Here is a 21,603-nt window from a genome sequence, read left to right as displayed (position 1 = left end):
AGCTGAGAGAAAAAAAAAAATGAGTTTCAAAAGGAAATATCAAATTATTACATTTGGTGAAATGTGATGCGTGATGATTCCAGTTCTAACATAGACTAAAACTGTAAGCATCAAGGAAAAGTGGGAAAATCTCAACTTCCACTTCAGTCGAGAACTGGCTAGCCATACAAATAAAAACAAACGATTTTTACTCCTTTCTACCCTCTGGTGGCTACAAGTTAGATTCCAAAGTGTGTCATGTTTCAAACCATGGAGAGGGCAGCCATTTATTGGGCCTCTCTGAAACCCTGTAAACATAAATTAAAATGGTGTTGGACTGAAGAACAAAAAGACAGGTCCTGTCTACTTTCTGAGAGTGAATTTTAGTCCTGCTGGCACTATCTTAACAAAATGATCTCTCCGCTCCCTTGCTCCCCCGTGGACTCTCGCTAACACCCAGCCGGCCCCAGTGTGTCTTGATCCGCCAGTAGTGCCACACACCATTGTGTTGTCTCTGCTCACTTTTGTGTGTGTGTGTGTGCACGTGCGTGCGTGCGTGCATGTGCTTGCTGACGTCTAAAATCCATCCTCCTTCTGCTCCTTCTGCTAAGCTTTTTTTTTTTTAAGATTTATTTTTTTATTTTTATTGGAAAGGCGGATATACAGAGAGGAGAGACAGAGAGGAAGATTTTCCGTCCGCCGATCCAAAGCCAGGAGCCTCTTCCAGGTCTCCCACGCAGGTGCAGGGTCCCAAGGCTTTGGGCCGTCCTCGACTGCTTTCCCGGGCCACAGGCAGGGAGCTGGAAGGGAAGCGGGGCTGCCGGGATTAGAACCGGTGGTCATATGGGATCCCGGGCGTGCAAGGCGAGGATCTTAACCGCTGTGCCACCGCGTTGGGCCCCTCTGCTAAGCTTTATATCCTTTCACAAACACTGCTTCCCCTTCAAAATACAACAACTGCAACTGAACACTTCTTTTCCTTGTTTCTTCTCGCATCAGGCTTCAAACTAAGGAAAACAACGCCTAACTTGGAAATACAAGTCTTAGACCATTTCCGTCGGACATTTCCAGACATTTTTTGAAAAGGTGTTGAATAGGGGCCTGACAGAATAGCCTAGTGGCTATAAAGTTCCCACCTTGCATCCACCAGGATCCCATATGGGCACCAGTTCATGTCCCAGCTGCTCCACTTCCCTTTCAGTTCCCTGCTTGTGGCTTGGGAGGGCAGTGAGTTACGGCCCAAAGCCTGGGGACCCTGCACCCATGTGGGGGACCTGAACGAGATCCTTGGCTCCTGGTTCCTGAGCAGTTCAGCTCCGCCGGTTACAGCCATTTGGGGAGTGAACCACCAGACGTAAAACCTTTCTGTCTCTCCATGTATCTGCCTTTCCAAAAATAAGGAAATCTAAAAAAAAAAAGTGTTGAATATCGATAAAGGCATATCCGGACACATGATACTGCTCACCTCCCCCATTTTGTCCCTTCTAGGTGAGGGGCAGCTTCGTTGTCACCTACACTTCCTTACCGATGGCCCTGCACCCCGCCATTTTCTCCCAGAGCTGGACCAAGGCTTGGATTCTAATACTCTCAAGCCACATTAGTGTGGAGCTTGGTAAGGTAGGTTGGCATTCTCTGTAAACATTCATTTGAGATCATTTAACCTTTAGCATCTTCCCTGAAAACAGCTGTTTCCAGTCAGGAACTGTGCTAAATAAACGGTCTCTACAAGGTCCCCACAGACCAGTCCAGGCAGAAATTTCTGCATCTCCGTTAGGTCACGGGTTTGAGATACCGAACGGGATGAAACCTGAGGGGTCGGGACACCTGAATTCTGGCCCAAAAACTTTGTTCCAAAACATCTCAGGCCTTAAGAGAAGTCTAGATCAAAGTATTGGGAACAATGCGCCAGTCAAACCATCCAGAAGCTTCTTCCTCCAGGAAGCCTTGGCAAGCTCTTAGCAGGGACAAACACATTTGCAGCCCCTTCCATGGGAAGATAGACGCGTCTTGCAAAGGCCTTGGATCCCACCCTGGCGGAGTGTCCCAATCGTCTGTTTCGCGTGTTTTTTCAAGGACCTACGCGGTTCTGGTGAGAGCTCCTCCCGCGAGGGCCCTTCCCCCTACCTCTCACGGCCGCCCAGCCATCTTCCCTCCGCCAAGTCCCTCGAGACTTCGCCTCCCGCCCAAAGCTCTCCTCGTGCTCTGATTGGTTGTCGCCGGAGCCCTCGGCCAATGGGGATGACGTCCTCGGGCACACGTAGCCCCGAGGGCTGGGAAGGAGGAAGGGCGCTGTGGCGGGCGTCGCGCCGCCGTGCGCGAGGGCGGTGCCCGCAGCAGCAGCAGCACGCGTGGGTCGCGCGGCCTGAGGCCCTCGCTCTGAACAGCTCCCCGGTGCATGTGGAGAGCTCCGAGCTCCACACGGGGGGACTGCAAAGCCCCTGTGGCCGCAGGTGGCGTAGAGCGGCAGCCCTGAGTGGAGGCCTCCGGGTTCCGCCACAAGCCCCCATTCCCAGAAACCACTGCGCGGAGAGGTCCCTCTCTCTCCCAGGGAGTTGGGCCCGCGCACCCGGAGCCGTCGGGGGCGTCCAGCTCTGTCCGAAGCCGTGCTTTCCCCGCCAATCCCCATTTCTCTGGTTCTGGACGAGGAAGAGAACCACGCGGGCCGTTGGCCCACCTGCGCTGCTTCGGGCCACTCTGGTGCGAGGCTGGACCTAGCGAAGAAGCAGCCTGGACAGAAGGAGCCAGCCCAGGAGGGACGAGAGCAGCACAGCCTACAGCGGGGCCATCCAGGTCGGGCCCTGGGGCCGAGGCCAGGGGCTGGGGGGCCGGGGAGGTTTCCCTGGGGGGACCCCGGTGCAGCAGCGGCCACCCGCCATCCATGCTTCTCGGCTGGGATTGGAGTGGCGCCCGCCCCTTTCTTAATGTGCCTCTTCACTCTATTCTCTCCTCATACTTTGGACGTGAGCCATTTGGACCCTCAGTGCCACCTGACAAAATAATAATAATAACTACATGCCAGGAAAGGAACGCAGCCAAGCAGTGACTGTGGGGATTTCGGTGCAAAGAACCGGAAACGTGGTAGACCCGACATGAGAATATCATTGGTGCGGGGAGGGATAGGACGCTTAGCTAGCTTAGCCTTGGTTTTACTCAGTTAACCGGAGAGTTGCAATGAAAGGGCAGCCCCTGGCAGCCCCCAGGGCCTGTGAGGCTCCCTGTGGGAAGGGACGTTTGAAGCGAGGGTAGCGGTGGCCTCTGAGGACACTTCCTGCTCGGCTTCATGGTGCACCCTCTGCTGGCTAGAGCGAGCGCCGAGCCGAGGCTCCGATGGCTTCCTGCAGGGGTGTTTCTAGAAAGGTGTTAACACGGAGGCTTTTACGTGGAGCGCTGCGCCGTGCTCAGGAGCCGGGTCCTTCAGTCTCGGGGCTAATTGCAATGAGGAAGGTTGAAGAGCGGTAATAGCAATCAGAAGTTGCCTTTTGGGAGGTGATAGTTCTGTGGTGCCAAGCACGTGCTAGGTTACATTATTTTGCCTACATTGATTTTTTACATTTTTTAAACAGCCCTACAAGGTGAGTACTGCTATTTTCGTTTCATTGGCACAGAAATTGAGACTCAGAGAAGTTAAAATCCCCTGCTTGAGGTTACACCACCACACAGACAAGTTCACGGTGCCAGGCCCCAATCCGAGGTCTGGCTCTGTCTCTACGCACTAGGATTATATGCTTTCTGGACTGTTCTTCCCCGACTCTTTACTGTCTCTCATTTTCAAAAAAAACTTGCCTGTCATTTCAAAGACAAAAAATAAAATCAATATAATCATGTTTCTGAAATGTATAATCTTACCCATAGGAACCTGACCTGTGAAAAATCTCTTTGTGTTAAGAAGTTTCCAAGATGTTCTCCGCTGCCAGTCCCAAAATCCTGTACAGGAACCCTCGGTTCCTGCGGCTAGCTTTTCTGCAACTTCATCACCAGCAGCAGAGTGGTGTGTTTTGTGATGTGCTTCTGCAGGCAGAAGGTAAGAAACTTGTAGGGACAGAACAGAAAATTCACCATAAAGTAACATCAAATGTGGCATGCGTGGTGAGCGTTTAGCCCTGTCAGATGCCGGTTAAGGGACTGGTTTTGGCACAGCACCCAGGGTGCCACCTGGGATAATCGCATTGCATTTCTGTTTTTGGTTCCTGTCCCAGCTTCTCCACATCCAATCCAGCTTTTATGAATGCATTCCACAGCAGATCGTGCAGAATACTGCTTCCTGCCGCCCACATGGCAGACCTAGACGGGTACCTTGCCTTTGCCTATATCCCGGCTGTTGAGAACATGTGGAACGTGAACCAGAGGATGGAAAATCTCCCTGTCTCTCTGACGTTCACATACAGTGAAATTTAAAAGATCATTTAGCACGCTTGTGTCCTGCGTCAGAGCATCTGCACCTGCTGCCTGTCTCCGGCCCCTGACTGTCTGCCTACTACAGCAAGGACAGCGGAGACGCCTCGGGTCATTGGGTCACTGCCACTCATGTGGGAAAAGATTATAAGGTGCCAGCGCCCAGCTTGGCTTTTGGCCCAAACTAACAGTAAATGGGATAATATATATGTACTTACACATAAATATATGAGTATACATAAACATCTCTCAGATATTTTTAAAGATTACTTATTTTTTTAAAGATTTATTTATCTTTATTGCAAAGCCAGATGTACAAGGAGAAGCAGATACAGAAAGATCTCCATCTGCTGGTTCCTTCCCAAGTGCCCTCAACGGCCAGAGCAGAGCTGATCTGGAGCCAGGAGCTTCTTCTGGGTTTCCCACACGGATGCAGGGTCCTAAGACTTTGGGCCATCTTCCACTGCTTTCCCAGGCCACAAGCAGGGAGCTGAAGGGCAATTGGAGCAGCTGGGACATGAACCGGTGTCTATATGGGATCCTGGCTATGCAAGGCGAGGAGTTAGGCACTAGGCTATCAAGCCAGACATAGTGTACTTATTTTTTATCAGACAGGCAGATTTACAGAGAGAAGCAGATACAGAAAGATCCTCCATCCTCTGGATCATTTGGGCCGTCCTCAACTGCTTTCCCAGACTACAAGCAGGGAGCAGGATGCAAAATGGGGCCACCAGGAATAAAAATTGGCACCCTTTTGGTATCCCGGCACATGCAAGGCGAGGAGTTTAGCCACTAGGCTACCACTCTGGGGCCACCATTGTTTAAAAAAATATTTATTTATTTTTATTGAAAACGCAGATATACAGAGAGGAGGAGAGACAGAGAGGAAAATCTTTCATCCACTGGTTCACTCCCCAAGTGGCCGCAATGGCCAGAGCTGAGCCAGTCCGAAGCCAGGAGCCAGGAGGCTTCCTCCATCTCTCCCACGTGGGTGCAGGGTCCCAAGGCTTTGGGCCGTCCTCCAATGCTTTCCCAGACCACAAGCAGGGAGCTGGGAGGGAGGTAGAGCAGCCAGGATTAGAACCAGCACCCATGTGGGATCCTGGTGCTCACAGGAGGAGGATTAACTGAGCCAAACGCTAGTCTTTACACTTATTGATTTCAAGAAGGCTGGGCCCGGCGTGATAGCGTAGCTGTTAAAGTCCTCAAACCTCCAGGATCCCATTTGGGTGCCGGTTCTAATCCTGGCAGCTCCACATCCCATCCAGCTCCCTGCCTGTGGCCTGGGAATGCAGTCAAGGTTGACCGAAAGCTTTGAGACTCCTCATCCTCGTGGGAGACCTGGAGGAGGCTCCTGGCTCCTGGCTTCGGATTGGAATATTCCCAGCCATTGCGGCCACTTGGGGGGTGAGCCATCAGACGAAGGACCTTCCTCTCTGCCTCTCCTCCTCCAATAAATATTTTGTTTAAAAGAGGACTTTTTTTTAAAGAGGGCATTTGTTTTGAAAATTTATTTAATTTTGTTGGAAAATCATATTTGCAGAGAGAAGAGACAGAAAGCTCTTTTGTGGACCCAGTGCAGTACCCTAGTGGCTAAAGTCCTTGCCTTGCATGCACCAGGATGCCATATGGCCACCGGTTCTAATCCCGGCAGCCCCACTTCCTATCCAGCTCCCTGTTTGTGGCCTGGGGAAGCAGTCGAGGACAGTCCAAAGCTTTGGGATCCTGCACCCGCGTGGGAGACCTGGAAGAGCTCCTGGCTCCTGGCTCCTGGCTTTGGATTGCCTCGGCTCTGGCCATTATGGTTGCTTGGGGAGTGAAACGATGGACGGAAGACCTTCCTCTCTGTCTCTCGTCCTCTATGCACATCTGCCTTTCCAATAGAAATAAAATGCATCTTAAAAAAAAAGATTTTTTTGCATTCCTGGTTCACTCCCCAAATGCCTGCAACTCCCAAAATACCCTTAGCAGGCAGGCTTGAGCCAGGACAAGCCTTGAGCCTAGCAGTCGGTTCTGCTCTCACATGTTCAGCAAGGACTTGGGCCATCATCTCTGCCTCAGGAGATAGCAGCAGTAAGCTAGCTGACAGGCCAAGCAGGCAGGACTCGAACTCAAGTCAGGCACGCTGATACGGGGTGTAAGTTTCCCAAGAGACAATATTATGTCAAATACTTACCTTAAGAGTACCTTTATTTTTAAAGGCATTGAACTTTTATAGCAGATAAGTAATATAATGGAATACTTGTAAATATTAAGGCAACATATAGGCCATATTTAGAGCAGTATTTTGGCATACTAGCCGCCATACAAGTGTTAGATGATGGTATTACATATTTCTGTTTCCTTGCTCTTGGCTTTCCTAAGCTCTTGGCTTAAATTTAAGTTTGGTTGTTTGTTGTTAGAGCTAAAAATAAAAAGCTTATGTTCACCTTTTCCTTTCACACTCGAACTGTTAAGTCAGCATGAAAGAGATCTTGGTTTTAAGTAAAAATAGGAGTCAGGAGCCAGGATACATTTTTTTTTTTTCAGAATGTTTATTTATCTATTTGAAAGGCAGAATGACACAGCTCTAACACCTGCTGACTCACTCCCAAGTACCCACAGGTGGGGCTTCACCAGGCCAAAGCCAGGATGCTAGAACTCCAGCTGCATTGCCCAAGCAGGGCTCCAGTGCCTGGCTCTCCACCAGCTGTCTCTTGGCGCAGTAGGTGTGTGAACCATGGCCTAGAGTTAAGGGATTGACAGATTTTCTTAGTAAATGCATGGAACTCGGACTGATCTGTTCATTCGAAGTAAAATAGTGTCAGTTGCTTGTTTTCCGCTGTTACGCTGTTTGGGCATATGATAAATGGTGGAAAAGGTCCTTCCTTTAAGGAAAAGGCATTCGGCATGGTGGTGAGGAATCCTGCATCCCGAGTTGAGGGTGTGAGTTCCAGTCCCAGCTTCCTGGAGATCTGCAGGCTGGGCAGTAGGTGGCGGCCAGGCACTGAGTCCCTGCCTCCCAAGCAGGGGAGTGCAGACCGAGCTCCCAGCCCTGGCTGTTGTACTGTGGGCACTGAGTAGTGGGGCTGTGGATGGAGGGTCTCTGTTGCTGGCTCATTCTGTCTTTCAAATGCAAATGAAACAAACAAGCATGAATTGTTTAAAATTAAAAGTGAATAAAGGGCCCAGCGCAATAGTGTAGTGGTTAAAATCCTCGCCTTGCATGCGCCAGGATCCCATATAGGCGCCAGTTCTAATCCCGGCAGCTCCACTTCCCATCCAGCTCCCTGCTTGTGGCCTGGGAAAGCAGTCAAGGATGGCTCAAAGCCTTGGGACCCTGCACCCGCTTGGGAGACCTGGAAGAGCTCCTGGCTCCTGGCTTTGGATCAGCACAGCTCCAGCCATTGCAGCCGCTTGGGGAGTGAACCATCAGATGGAAGATCTTCCTCTCTGCCTCTCCTCCTCTCTGTATATCTGCCTTTCCAATAAAAGTAAAATCTTTAAAAAAAAAAATGAGTAAATCTAGGCTGACATAGGAGCACAAAAGAGCATCCCTTGTAGCCTGTAGGAGGTGAGGGACAGAGTTTGGAAACGTTTCTGGGCAGAAGTGACCGCATAGATAAGAGGTAAAAGGAGAAGAGGAGGAGGAAACCGGGAGCAGTTTTGCAGGCAGAGGGAACAGCATTTACAGTGGTTCAGAGCTCTAACTGGGGTCTGCAAATAGTTCCTTATTGCATAGAATAGACTATAAGAGCTGTGTTGACCAGAGATGGCTGGGGTGGGGCCAGTACAGAGGCAGAGCGAGCTAATCCTCTGCCTATGGCGCCAGCATGCCATATGGGCGCATTTGTGTCCTGGGTGCTGCATGTCTCATCCCTAGGCCTGCTGATGGCTCAAGTGCTTCGGACCCTGCACCCACGTGGGAGAGCCAGAGGAAGCTGCAGGCTCCTGGCTTCAGGCCGGTCCACCTGTGGTCATGGCAGCCGTTTGGGGAGTAAACCAATGGATGGAAGATCCATCTTTCCCTCTCCACTCTCTTAGTAATTCTGATTTTACAGTAAAATAAATAAACCCTAAAAGGGCGTGGGGAGAGATGACCTTGTGGCTTAACCAGCCCTAGGCCTGCTGGCATCCCAAGGCAGAGTACTGGCGAGTCCTTGTGGCTGTGCTGCTAATCCTGCTCCCTGCTGACGTGCCGGGGAAGGAAGCAGATCATGGCTGCAGGTTCTTCGGTTCTGGTTACACCAGTAGGCGCCCTGGAAGGAGTTCTTGGCCCAAGCCCAGCTGTTACTGCCATCTGGGGAGTGAACCAGAGGATGGAACAACTTTTTCTACCCTTCTCCCTCTCTGTCCCTGTACCTTCTCCGTCCTAATATACAAGCTATTTATGAAAATTTACAGACTTACTGAAGTGGTCAAGACCACAGACTGTAGCCAGATTCTGGATTCAAATCTTGTCCCTGCTGCTTAGGAACTGTGCAGTTGTGTGTTACTTAACTAGTCCTCAGTTTATCAATACATAATAGTAATAGGAACTTTACAAGGTTGCAATAAAAATTAAATGAATTAATACTGCTAAATTGTTACAACAGTGCCTGGTAACACATGTAAACCCTCAAGAAGCTGGGCAAGAGTGGACAGTGGGTTAGGCCATCCCTGCACGTCCCACACTGCTCCTATCCCCACTGCTGCCTCTGACCCAACTGCCTGCCAGCACATCCTGGGGGGCCAGCAGGTCATGTCCCCGGTGCCCAGCCCTGCCACCCACCTGAGACCTGACTCAGTCCGGGGCCCCTGGCTGTTGCACTCACTGGAAGAGAAAACCACCAAGTGGGGAATCCCGTGTGTCTGCATTATCTCTGCCCTCAAGTAGATTTAAAGGAAAAAATGACTCCTTCCTTCATTGGCATGTCATTAGCAGGATGGATATGGGAGCAAGAGCGAGAGGACTTCCAGTTTTCAGGCTTGGGCAACTGGGTGAATACGATCTCTTCTGATGTTCAGGGAAAGGAGATGGACAGAATACAGGTGGATAAATGCTGATAGCTGCCCAGGGCCATGTGTGCCCAAGAGCACCTACCCCAGCTCTGCCATGGGTGGAGGCTCTCTGAAGTCAGGCGAGAGTAACGGCAGAAGGAATAAATGTCTCCGATCCACAGAGGGGGGAAAAGGACAAGAGAAGCAGCAGGAGACACTGGGCAGTAGTTTGCTCACCCGTGAAGATGCCAGGCTGATAACGAGTGTTTGCCCTTCTCTCCAGGGGAGGCAGTTCCAGCCCACTGCTGCATCCTGTCCGCCTGCAGCCCCTTCTTCACAGAGCGCCTGGAGCGGGAGCGGCCAGCCCAGGGGCGGAAGGTGGTGCTAGAGCTGGGGGGCCTGAAGATCAAGACCCTTAGGAAGCTAGTGGACTTCCTGTACACGGCGGAGATGGAGGTGTCTCAAGAGGAAGCCCAGGATATACTTTCTGCTGCCCGCCAGCTCCAGGTGTCGGAGCTAGAATCTCTTCAGCTGGAGGGTGAGAAGCTGGTGAAGGTTCCACAGGGACGAAGGCTGAACCGGGAGTGCCTGCAGCTGCCAAGTGCCGCGCCCATCTCTGCCAGGGTGGTGGTGCCCAGCCGCCGCCCCCGGACTCCACTGCCTGTGGGCCAGACTCCCTGTCCTCTGGGAGCAGTAAGACTGAAGTCCTCAGGAAAGGAGGATGGAGCCCAGGAGAAGAGCCACTGGCAGAATACAGAGAGCTCAGCTACCACTCTTCTCAAGAAGAAGGCCAGAGTCTGCCCGGCTCCAGCAGCAAGCAGCTCCTCCCCACCCAGCCACAGTCAGGGGCCAAAGGAGGACAGGAACGACCCTGCGCTGGGGCCCGCAGTGCTTTCCTCACCCAGCTCGTATCCCTCTGTGGATGAGCGACTGCTGCCCAGAAAAATCCGGCTGAGTCGTTCAAAGCCACCTCCTGATGTCTCTACAGCAAAACCTTCTGATATCCCAAGTGGACCGAGCCCAGTGCCCGCAGCCCCTGGCCGGCGTCTTTGGCGACAGAGGAGTATAAATAAAGAAGCCCCCGGGGACAAGCAGAAGCCCGGGAAAGCTAGTCCTTCGCAAAACACCCCAAGCCCATCAGGTCTCGGGAAAACAGGCGGGAACAAGAAGCGGAGCCCTGAGGTCAGGGCTCCTGTCCCAGACTCGGCAGAGGAGGGGCAGGTGGGCAGGGTGAAACTTCGCAAGATCGTCAACGGCACTTGCTGGGAGGTGGTGCAAGAGCCTCCCCACAAAAACTCTCTGGACAAGCCCCAGACCCCAGACCCGGGAGACAGCTTAGAAGAGCCTCCAGGGACCAAAGCAGCCTCAGTTAACGAGCAGGAAATGCCATCTGCTGAGAGAGAGGTGTGTCAGGGCTCCCCTGTGTGCTCCACGCTACCAGACATCCTGCTCTCCGCCAGCCCCTCCTCAGACCAGCCAGTGGTGAAGTCGGAGGGCGAGCTGGGGTCCAGCTCAGAGCTCACAGAGAAAGAATCCACTCTGCTGGACATGGACGGTAGAGAGGCCTATGTGTTTGACACAGCCCTCCTGGAGCAGCCCTGTGAAGCTGAGGAATACCGCATCACCAGTGCTGCTGCTACCAGCGAGCTGGAGGAGATCCTGGACTTCATGCTCTGTGACTCGCACATGCAGCCGCCCTTGGGCTCTCTGGCGAGTCCTGAGGCTGAAGGCTGCAGAACCCCAAGTTACCACTTCACAGGACCAGGGAAGGACTGGATTGAAGGGGAAGAATGGTGCTTGCCAGAAATGGAACTCTGGCCCACAGAACTGGACAAAGACACCATTAATGACAAAGAGTCAGTTGAGTCCCTTAGCCCCCTTGTCATGCCCTCTGAGCTAAGTGCAGCACAGGTTCTTTCAGCAGAAGGCCCGTGGACTCCAGACCTTGACATGAACAGTTCCCAGCCACTGAGTGGGCAGGGAGACAAACTGCTCCAGGTGGACTCTCCTAGGAAGTCTTCTGGGGACCTGTCTCCTCCCTGCACCGACTGGGTGGAGATGGGGCTGGAAGTCCCTTTGACAGTGGACGAGGTACTGAACTCTGCCCCCGAGCCAGGAAAGGAGGCAGCTGGTAACCCGGAGCTTCCAGGCTGCCTTTCTCCCAGTTCGGAAGAGATTGATGTGGTGGACTGGCCAGCAGAGGGGCAGCTGGTGCCCGGCATTCCCTCGGTGTGGCCTGATCCTTCTTCGGAGTCCGAGACAGAGGTCGATATACTCACGTAGTAGACGGGGCAGGGCAGGGTGGGGCCTCGGGCCAGTGGGAAGTGCTGGTCTTGGTAAGCCCCCTCCTCCCTCCCCAGGCTTTGGGAGCCAGGAAAGTCAGTTACCATGAGTAGAAAATTATGAACTTGAACCATTTTATTTCTTTGTAATGTTTTCTAGTTAGTGATAAATAAACTGTGTGGTCCCCAGCTTGAGTGGGTCCTAGGTTAAGGCTGGTCTAAGACCAGGTCTCTTAGATACTAAAGTTAGCTAGTCATTGCTATTTAAGAAAATAGCACCTTCTATGTGTGAGAAATGTTCCAACAGGTGTTAGGCAGAATACTAGGTAGGCAAGATGAATAGGAAACTGAGCAAGAAAACGCACTTGGTCACTTCTGAGCAGTGAGCTAACAGAAGCAGCTGCCTTCAGACAGTTGACTTTTAGTTCTTACAAGTGTGTCCTAGCCATTAGCAAAGACCCCAGGAATTCCAGGTCAGGCATTCTCAGGCTGCAATTAACCCAAGGACCACCAACCGCAGCCAGCTGGCGCTGCCCATTCCTCAGCATACACCAAGTCACACACTAAATGCTTTATCTTAACCTTTATTAAAGAAACCAAGGGTAGGAAATTTTGCAAAGCCTTACTAGAGGGCTGCCTCAGGCTGAACCATCATTTCTGGAGAGGAAGAAGCTACAGCTTCAGGCACACGACTGAAGTTTGGCCATGTGCCGTCACGAATGCTCCAAGATCACCAGGGGCAGAGAGCTGCAAAATAGAGAGGGTGAGTTAGAGAAGGAATCCCAGGACTGAATGCCACGGCTGCACCTTTAAGCCCCAAATCTCAACATAAAAGCACTCAATAGCGTGCCACACATTTCATATGGTGCTAGGGATAAGGTCAAGAAATCCTACAACCAGGAGCGACAGGGACACTGCTGGTTTGCTGCTACAGGTGTTCCCACGCGGGACTAGATGACCGAGGGAGAGGAGGAAGCATGGAGTGAACATCAAAGACCGTCAGTAGAGGGGAATGCAAAGCACACATCCAAGACGGACTCGGGCTCAAAGAATAAAAACAGCAGCCATCAGGCCTGGCCTAAGGCCCACCATGCCAAGCGGCTGCCTGCAAATGCCAAGTCCAAGGCGCTGAGGCGCCAGTTCAAGTCCCCGTTGCTCCACTTTCTAATCTAGCTCCCTGCGAACGTGCCTGCTAAAGCAGAAGAAACGGCCCGAGTACTTGTCACACACGCAAACGTGTGACCCAGGTGCTTTTCCAGTAAACAATTCTTTATAAAAAAGTTTATCTGAAAGGCAGAGTCAGAAGGAGAGATAGATTCATTCCCTAGATGCCCTCAAGTGCCAGGGCTGGCCCAGGCCAGAGTCAGCCTTTCCAGGGTCACCTACTGAGCGCAGAGGCGCAGGACACCTGGCCGTGCTCTGCTTTCCCAGGCGCACAGGTCAAGGTGGACCTGACATGCCTCAACACCACTTCCGCTCATTAAGTCTTGAAACACCCCACCCCCCGGAAAAAAGAAACCTCACTTTGAAAGACCCAAACTACTAGTGCAAACACAAGCACTGATGTGCTATAATTTATACCCAAGACAATGCATACAATGATCACTTCCCACTTGCATTCTTAAACGCACCCGGTGTGAAACGATTTACCACACTCACCGAGTGAGCTGCCCTCCCCGTCACACCCCTCCCGGTCACGAACCTCAGCACGAGGACTTCGGCCCCAGACGCCTCAAGACAGGTACTTCTGCAGCTCTTCCACCACCTGCTGAGGCTCGGGGAATTTGAGTTTGCGCGGTGGTCCCTTCTTAATGCCAGTCCAGAGCTCCGCCCCTGGCCGAGGACAAAGCTCAGTCCCTCTGGGAGGCACGGGTCCCCACAACCCCAGCCCCCTCCCAGACTCGGGCCCCACTCACGGCTGCCGTCCGGACGCTGCAGGGTCACCTCGAAGCTGCCCCTCCGAGGCTTGGCGGGGTTCACCCTCACTGGCAGCTCGGGCGCCTCCGTGCGCAGCGCCTGGCTCAGGGCCGCGGCGTTGCGCCCATAGACGCGTCAGCTCGTGCTAGGCAGGGAAGGGGCAGGGGTCAGCGGCTCGGGTCTGCTCGGCCACTGGCCCCTCACGTCTCCACAGGCCCCTTACCAATGCTCAATGACTATCTCCTCCACGCCGTCCACGCCGTCCGCCTGCTTCTCCTGCTTCTCCTGCTTCTCCCGCTTCTCCGCGGCTGCGTCCGCTACGGCCTCCGCTTTCCGCTTCCTCCTGCTCGGGGCCATGGCGCCTCTTAGCGTGCAACCGAAAACAGCCGACTGCACTGCGAGGAAAAACACGGGGGTCACGCGACCACCAAGCAAAACCCGGCACGGCCGAAGGCCCCAAGGCGCGCTCCGGGAACCGACCTGCGGCGGGAGAAAGCGCGGCGCGGGCCACGTGGTGCGGAGGCGGGGCCGCCCGCACGACCGCTCTGCGCGCAGAGGAAGGCGAGGCAGGGGGCGGGAGCTGGGCGGGGCCCAGCGCGGACCCCGCCTCCCAACTAAGCCCGCAGACCAATCGCAGACGAGCCCACGCCCTCAGCTCCCTGCCAGTCAGTGCTCCGGGGCTGCAGGAGAGCCGTGCCCGGCTCAAGGCAAAACCAGAGCGTGGCGTTCGACGTTCCCTGGGGCCAGACCCTCGCTGGGCATGGCTTTTCTGATGCAAGCGAGACACACAAAAAGACACAATCCAAAGGAAATTCCAGTCTCTTTATTATGGAAAACAGTCCACAGGGCGTGGGGACTAGGGAGGGAGGTTACGGAAACCCTAACCCGGTCCAGATCCCATGGAAGGAAGGTCTCCCTTGGACCCCCTTTCCTCTCAATCCCCACAGAACAGGGGGATTGTTTGCCACTATTCCCAAACGCCAAGAACTCTGGTAGTTAGAGGTTTCTCCTTGGACCCACTGTCAAAATGAGGCTTAGGTTTTAGGATAGCCACAGGGCAAGCCTCCCTGAGGGTAAATTCTTAACACCCTAAATCCTGGCACCTAATATTCATTTAATCTAGCTTGGATTATGCAGGTCCAGTAAGAGGAATAATGCAGCCACAGGGGGGTGCTGTCCGAGTGGTGAGCAGCAGTGCACACACTGGCCGGCGCTTGGAGAGGATCATCTCCCGCCATATTGTAAGATTCGTCCCCTCCTCCCGGGGCACAGGGGGCCCAAGGGTGACCTTTTCTGCACAGTGCCTGCCTGTCAATTCCCCGGAAGCAGCACCCTGACCCAGCCAGGCACAGCCGACAGGAAAAACTTAAATAAAAGGCCAAAGCCCGAGGCAAGGCATGTGGGACAGGCAGGGAGCAGGGCCTCAAAGGGAGCTTGGAGCCGACAGGCAAGGGAGCCGAGCGACGGCCGGGGAAAGGGTCCTATTTGTCCTTCTTGCTTTCCCCTTGTGACTCTGTGGCAGGCGCTGGTTGCCCAGGTGGCTCCTCGGGGATACTGTCCCCAGTCTTTGAAAGCTTCTTGGCCCGTTGGAATAACTCATTCAAGTTGAATTCACGGATCACGTTCTCCTGTGCAAGAGAGATGCAGGCAGCCCAGGTCAGCAGAGGGAGTGCAGCGCCCAAGTCATCAGAGACCCGGAGACGCAGCAAGGCACCCAAGAGCTGCTCTAACTTCCCTCTATTTTAGACACCCAGCAAAATCAACCCATATGTAAGTATCCATGAGATGCCAACCACTGTGCCAAAACTTATACCTACATTATTTAATGTGCAAAACAATCTTGACCCAAGTGCTACCCTCTCAAATATGCCACAGAGGGCTCTAACGCCTACAGATGACAGATGCAAAACCTCAGAGTCCAAACTGGTTTTTTTTGTTTTTGCTGTTTAATTGTTTACATTTATTTATCTTCATCTGCTCAAAAGGCAGACACAGGGAGAGTGTGTCATCTTCATCTGCTGGTTCCCCAAAGGCCACAGACCAGGACCAGGACAGAGCCAAGAGCCTGAAGCTCCAGCCGGGTCTCCCTGGAGGCTGGGCAGGGCCCAGACACTTGTGCCGTCAGCGGCCGCCTCCCCGTGTGCACTAGCAGGAAGGATGGGACGTGGAGGAGCCAGGACCTGAACCAGCACTCACATGGGAATGCAGGCATCCCAAGTGGCAGCTTAACCCACTACGTCACAACGCCTGCCCAAGCCAGAGTGACACACAGAGAGGGCAAAGTATAGAGGGGTCTCCCATCCACTCTGTTTGGTTCACTCCCCAAACAGCCACAACAGCCAGAACTGCACCAGGCCAAAGTCAGAGGCTTAGACCTCACTGTGTGCTCCCTAATGATTGGCAGGGCTTAGTACTTGGGGCAGCTAGAGCTGCTTTTCCAGGTGCATCAGCAGGGAGCTGGATTAAAAGCAAAGCAGCTGGGACTTAACCCCTCCCACCCCCTCCACCCCCCACCCAGGGCTCCAATACAGGGTGCTGGTGTGGCATGTGGCAGCTTAACCTGCGATAAAATACGGTTCTCAGAATCTTAACTCCTGATTGCTTTCCAGTTACTCTCAGGTCCGGTAGATAAGACCGATTTGCTAAGTGAAATAATCAGTGAAGTCCAAGGACTAGTCTGCACAGTCCGTCTGTGAGTGACGGCGGAGCCTCAAAGCCCAGCCACTGCTGCACCCCCGCCCGTCCCGGGTACCTCAGAGAAGGTCCACGACACGGCTCGGCCTTTCTTGTCGATCTGTGGCCTCCGCATCACCTCCTTTCCGCCTTGGAAGAGGATCAGGGTGGGGAGCTGCTTGGTCAGCGGCGACGTGCTCACTTTGTACCTGCAGGGTCCGGAGGGCACGCTGTAAATGTCCGCACACACCACTCCAAGGGAGGCGCTCCGAGCGTCTGCCCAGGTGCGGGGTACATACCGTGTGCTGACATCAGTGTAGCGTCCAACATCTACTTTCCCAAAATTGAGCCCTGCACAGTTGTACCTGAAAAGAACAGTGTTTAATACACTGAGAAGAGGAAAGGACAAATCAAAGGGGAAAAGATTCTGAGGAGGGAAAGGAGAAATGCCCTTGGTTGCAAAGCCAAGTTCAAGGTCCAAAACCATGAAAGGGAAAGTTCAACATCCCAGGGCCCATCGTCCCTCCCTTTCACTACTTACTTGAGGGAGAGGTCAGCGTAGATGGGAGCAAATGATTGGCAGTCATTTGACCAATTGGCAAAGAACTCCACAATCCAAGTGACCCTCTTGTCCCGCTCCAGTTCCTCCTGTGACACACAGGGAAGAAACGGTGAGCTGACACCACGCTCCTGGTGAGGTTCCGATCTTCCACTAACTCCTCCTCCAGGCTTGGTTTCCCTGCCAGCTCCACAGACTGCCACCTGGCAGCATCGTGGTCCCTTCTACTCAGGGCACAACCACCGAGTGACCCACCAGGGACCCCAGGAACAGCAGCGGCACTCACAGCAATGGTTTTGTCATTGAAGTATTTGATGTACTCGGGGCCCATGTACAGGGGCGGCTTGCAGGTCATCAGGAACACTAAACACAGAAAGAAGATAACAGGAAACGCAGAGGGCTTGCCCCAGGACGCCAGCCAGCGGAGGGCTCGCCCCAGGATGCCAGCCAGTGGAGGGCACCAGCCAGCGGAGGGCTCGCCCCAGGACGCCAGCCAGCTGAGGGCCCCAGCCAGCGGAGGGCTCGCCCCAGGACGCCAGCCAGCGGAGGGCACTTACACATGCGCATAGACGAAAGCTCAAATTCTCCCCTTTCAAGTCACTTGTGTCATTAATTAAGTACAAGATATGATACAGAGAATATGGACTGGATTCTCCCAGTCAAGCCTTTTTTTTAAAGAATTATTTCTTTTTCTTGGAAAGACAGATATACAGAGAGGAGGAGAGACAGAGAAGATCTTCTGTCTGCTGATTCACTCTCTAAGTGAACAGCCGGAGCTGAGCCAATCCAAAGCCAGGAGCCTCCCCCGGGTCTCCCACGTGGGTGCGTGCAGGGTTCCAACACTTTTGGGCCGCCCTCGACTGCTTTCCCAAGCCACAAGCAGGGAGCCAGAGGGGAAGCAGGACCATTCCGTCGGACAGGACGCGAACCGGGATCCACAAAGGTTCCTGGCATGTGCAAGGTGAGGACCCCAGCCACTAGGCTACCGTGAGGGGCCCCCAGTCAATTCTTCATGAACACAACTTACACAGAACTGAAAGGTTTCCTCACCTATGCAGAGTGTGATATAAAGAAGTCCCATGCGAATGTCCAGGCGGAAGAAAAGAATGGCATTGGCCACTTTACTGAACATGAAGATGTTGCCTATGTGCTGCTCCACGGTGACTGAAACAGAGATGTCACAGGTCAGGCTGGCTGCATGCTGCCGTCAGCCCATTCTATGCTCCTCTTCACGCGCCACTGGGAAAGGGGGCAGGAGGGGACAGAAGTCCAAGGTCAGACTCAGCCACAGCCACACCTCCTGAGCTATCAGTCACTTATGTAATGCACCTCACAGTTTGCTCCTGTGCGTGGCAGGGCGAACTGTGGGGGACAAGCCACAGGCCCAGCGACAGGCCCAGCGACCGGCCCAGCCCCCCAGGCCCAGCGACAGGCCCAGCCCCCAGGCCCAGGGACAGGCAGAGCCCCCAGGCCCAGGGACAGGCAGAGCCCCCAGGCCCTCGCCTCGCCCCGCCCCGACGCGCCCCGCACCCGACCGGCTTACTGGATCTGCGGTTCTTCATCATCACGATGGCGCTGAGGAACATGAGGATCTCCACTTCTCTCTGCGACAGAACAAAGGGACCAGCACGCGGTGACACAGCTGACCGGGCGCACGGGAGGACAAGATCCCAGCACTTACAGCGCGTGAGGAAGAAAGAAATTCTATCTTTCGTAACAAAATGGATGCAACTGGAAATCATTATGTTTAATGAAATAAGTTAGTCTCAAAAAGATAAAGGGTTCGGCGCAATGGCTCAGTGGCTAAATCCTCATCTTGCAAGTGCCAGGATCCCACATGGGCACCGGTTCGTGTCCTGGCTACTCCACTTCCCTTCCAGCTCCTTACTTGTGGCATGGGGAAGCAACCGAGGATGGCCCAAAGCCATGGGATGCTGAACCCATGAGGGAAACCCAGAAGAGGCTCCTGGCTCCTGGCTCTGGATCGGCACAGCTCCAGCTGTTGCGCCCACTTGGGCAGTGAGCCAGCAGCACAGGGAAGATCTTTTTCTCTGTTTCTCCTTTCTCTCTGTAAATCTGCCTTTCCAATAAAAATAAATAAGTCTTTTTAAAAAGATAAATGTACATATTTTTAATAAATTTATTTATTTGAAAGATTTACAGAGAGGAGACAAGCTCTTCCATCTGCTGGCTCACTCCCAAAATGGCTACAACAGCCAGAACCGGGCCGAGCTGAAGCCAGGCACCAGGAGCCTTCTCCAGATCTCCTATTTGGGCCATCCTCCATACTTTCCCAGGCCACAGCAGAGAGCTGGTTTGGAAGTAGAGCAGCCAGGACATGAACTGGCGCCCACTGGGATAATGATGCTGCAAGCAGAGGATCTGCCTGCAAAGCCAGCACGTCATCCTGAAATAACACTTTCTTTGATATACCACAGATAATACAGAAGACACAAAATATATGCAAGAGTGAAACGATCCTCTGGCGTATTAGTGCCATTTTAGCCTGTGTTTATACTCTAGCGGAACTGTAGTCTTCCTGGTTTTGACTTGCTGAATATTGTAATTATGACTGGTATTATGGTTAAGCCTGTTACATAGAGTGGATTACAATTATGTCTGCCAAGACAGAAGAAGAGGGGCAGACATGGACACTGAGGAGCAGCAGGAAGTGTGGTCATCTGTGTGGAACCATACTTAAAGAATGCGCAGTCTGCTCTCTAGATTAATAATGTTCCTAAAACTCCACTCCATCACGTGGCAGCACACCTGAGTCCCTGCCCCAGCTCTACTGACACAAGGAGACACCACAGTCCTAAAGACCGACCAGGACCACGTGGGAGGCAGTGAGGGGTGGCAGGAAGGTCTCCAGGCTGCCGCAGGGGTGCGACCTCAGCCAAGGCATCAAAGGCGAGGATCCTGAAGTCTCGCATTAAGAAGAGGGCTCCCCATCCTGTCGCAATGACCATCAGGGCCACTCAGGAGCCCCAAAATTAGCTCAGAGAGACTAATACAGAATGATTTGAACAGCTCATGTTGTACCTTACTGATGAGGCTCCCGAGCTGGCTTTTCCTAGAACTCACTAGGTAGGATGCAGAGTTCAGTTATTCCTCACTAGCTAAGTTACTGGAGATTTCTCTGTACACCCGCCTAAGACAGTTCTACTCCTCAATTGTTAATACATGGATTGTTAGAATTATAAGTCTGTTTTGATTATCCTAAAATCTCACTTGAATACTATAAAGTACTAAATACAAATATAATAAAAACATTGATTTGCAAAAAAAAAAAAAAAAAAGAGTGGTAACACAGTCCAAGCACGGTGTCTGGCGTGGAGGCTCCTTCCCCACATCCGAGGAGGCTAGCTCCTGCTGGTAGCTCCGTGCCAGCCACGCTCAGCCGGCCAGGCCGCTCACAAAGTGAACCCGGCTTGGAAGATCTCCCTCTTTCCTTCTCTCTCTGCAACTCGACATTTCAAGTAAATCTTGTAAAAATACTGTGGAAAGATTAAAACTGGAACTGTGACCAAACACAAGATTAAAGAACCAAGGCAAGGGGAAGCACCCAGACATTTCTTGGTGACGTGAGTCTCCCCTCAGGTCCGTCCTGCTCCCCACTGGTCCCTGTTCAAGACCCCCCTTGGGCAACACAGCCAGCGTGCCTGGCACCCTGCCCACAGTTCCACTGTTCTAGTATCCACCAATGATCACCTGCCTAATATATATAATACACTGCCTAAATGTATTAGAATACACTGATTTCCAATACTACCATTTCTTGTGCATTTGCTAAACCCTTCTATTAATAAACCAACATTCCCTTGTCAATTACTTGGTTATTAAAATAGGCAATATCACTTTGTTAAGTCACCAAAATTTTGAGGCTGTTACTGCTGTTTTCATGTTATTTGACTTCAGTCCCTAACCTTCCAACCAGCAAAGCAAATCAGCAAGTTATAAATTTTCCAGAAAAAATTAAAACTAGCTAGTAACCATGGCAAATTTAAAAAACTGCAAATTAGACAAAAGGATTTAGAGGAATGAATTCTATAAGACTTTCCTACATTTATTTAAAAACCTTCTTTTCTATCCATTTATATTTTTGACTTTTTTTTTAGACTCTCTGCCATAGCATGGATACATTTAAATGAAGTAGGTTCTTCCTGGCAAGAAATAACCCGGGGAAAAACGCATCTGGTGGTGACGTGACCTTGGCCAAGCCCGTCTACCCCTGCCCATGCCAGTCTTCGCGTGGACACGAGACGGTGACCACTGCCCAGACACGGGTGGGCCGAGGCGGATTCGAACCCGTGCAGTGGCTCCGACCACATCGCCCCCGGCTTCGCAGTCATCGAGACTCCGCAGCAGGCCGGACCCTCCCGCGTCCGAGGAAAGGCGAAGCGCGGGACTGGACACGCACCCCAAGGGGCAGGGACCGTCAAGGTCGCGGGGTCCCGAGCCCCACAAGCTCACCCAGTCAAAGTCGCACGGGTTGCCGTCCTCGCGCTGCGTGGGGAGCCCGTTGCAGAGCGGCGGCAGCTTCCTCACCAGAAGGAAGGCAGCCGAGAGCAGGGCGGACAGAAGGTAGTAGGGTCGGGCCAACCATCGTGAAAGTCTCGGCACCGAATACACCAAAGCAATCAGAGGCGCCAGCACCGCCATCTTTCCAGGCCCGGCGGCGCCCGCTGCTCTCCCGGCCTCCGTACTTGGGGCCCCACCTCCCACCCTATTGTGGTTTCTATTGGCCCAAAGAGTAGAAGCACCGCCTCTGAACCCGGAAGTAGACTTCGCATTGGTTGCTGCCATAATTAAGGAAGTTTTACAGTTTATTGGCCAGTCTGG

The 21,603-nt window shown here is 52.8% G+C and overlaps 3 protein-coding genes across 6 annotated transcripts; 1 reads left to right on the top strand and 2 right to left on the bottom strand.

Annotated features, from left to right (window-relative positions):
- Positions 1-3,876: 3,876 nt before the first annotated feature.
- BTBD18 (BTB domain containing 18) lies at positions 3,877-11,613 on the top strand. The gene is made up of 2 exons (XM_041003999.1): positions 3,877-4,000; positions 9,614-11,613. The coding sequence occupies exons 1-2, from the start codon at positions 3,877-3,879 to the stop codon at positions 11,611-11,613; spliced, it is 2,124 nt and encodes a 707-aa protein (XP_040859933.1).
- A 567-nt stretch (positions 11,614-12,180) lies between these two features.
- Positions 12,181-14,030, bottom strand: SELENOH (selenoprotein H). 2 transcript variants are annotated; one of them, XM_041004001.1, is made up of 5 exons: positions 14,008-14,030; positions 13,753-13,904; positions 13,529-13,674; positions 13,315-13,445; positions 12,181-12,359 (listed from the first exon to the last, which is right to left on the bottom strand). In XM_041004001.1, exons 2-4 carry the CDS (start codon positions 13,884-13,886, stop codon positions 13,345-13,347), a joined length of 381 nt encoding a protein of 126 aa, XP_040859935.1. In that variant the 5' UTR covers positions 13,887-13,904; positions 14,008-14,030; the 3' UTR covers positions 12,181-12,359; positions 13,315-13,344. The 2 variants fall into 2 exon arrangements, with proteins under 2 accessions (XP_040859935.1, XP_040859934.1); XM_041004000.1 differs by lacking the exon at positions 14,008-14,030 and having other exon boundaries at positions 13,753-13,990.
- Positions 14,031-14,337: 307 nt separating this feature from the next.
- Positions 14,338-21,453, bottom strand: TMX2 (thioredoxin related transmembrane protein 2). Of its 3 annotated transcripts, none has more exons than XM_041004166.1 (8): positions 21,235-21,453; positions 18,305-18,365; positions 17,812-17,925; positions 17,048-17,124; positions 16,744-16,850; positions 16,502-16,567; positions 16,282-16,432; positions 14,338-15,157 (listed from the first exon to the last, which is right to left on the bottom strand). In XM_041004166.1, exons 1-8 carry the CDS (start codon positions 21,421-21,423, stop codon positions 15,011-15,013), a joined length of 912 nt encoding a protein of 303 aa, XP_040860100.1. In that variant the 5' UTR covers positions 21,424-21,453; the 3' UTR covers positions 14,338-15,010. The 3 variants fall into 3 exon arrangements, with proteins under 3 accessions (XP_040860100.1, XP_040860102.1, XP_040860103.1); XM_041004168.1 differs by having other exon boundaries at positions 16,282-16,411; positions 21,235-21,450; XM_041004169.1 differs by lacking the exon at positions 17,812-17,925 and having other exon boundaries at positions 16,282-16,411; positions 21,235-21,450.
- Positions 21,454-21,603: the final 150 nt, after the last annotated feature.

This window comes from Ochotona curzoniae, unplaced genomic scaffold (genome assembly GCF_017591425.1).
Source record: "Ochotona curzoniae isolate NIBS_2020 unplaced genomic scaffold, NIBS_Ocur_1.0 scaffold_3171, whole genome shotgun sequence".
Lineage (NCBI taxonomy): Eukaryota > Metazoa > Chordata > Mammalia > Lagomorpha > Ochotonidae > Ochotona > Ochotona curzoniae.
Note: the sequence above shows the minus strand (reverse complement) of the source record. Positions and strands in the feature narration are given on the sequence as shown.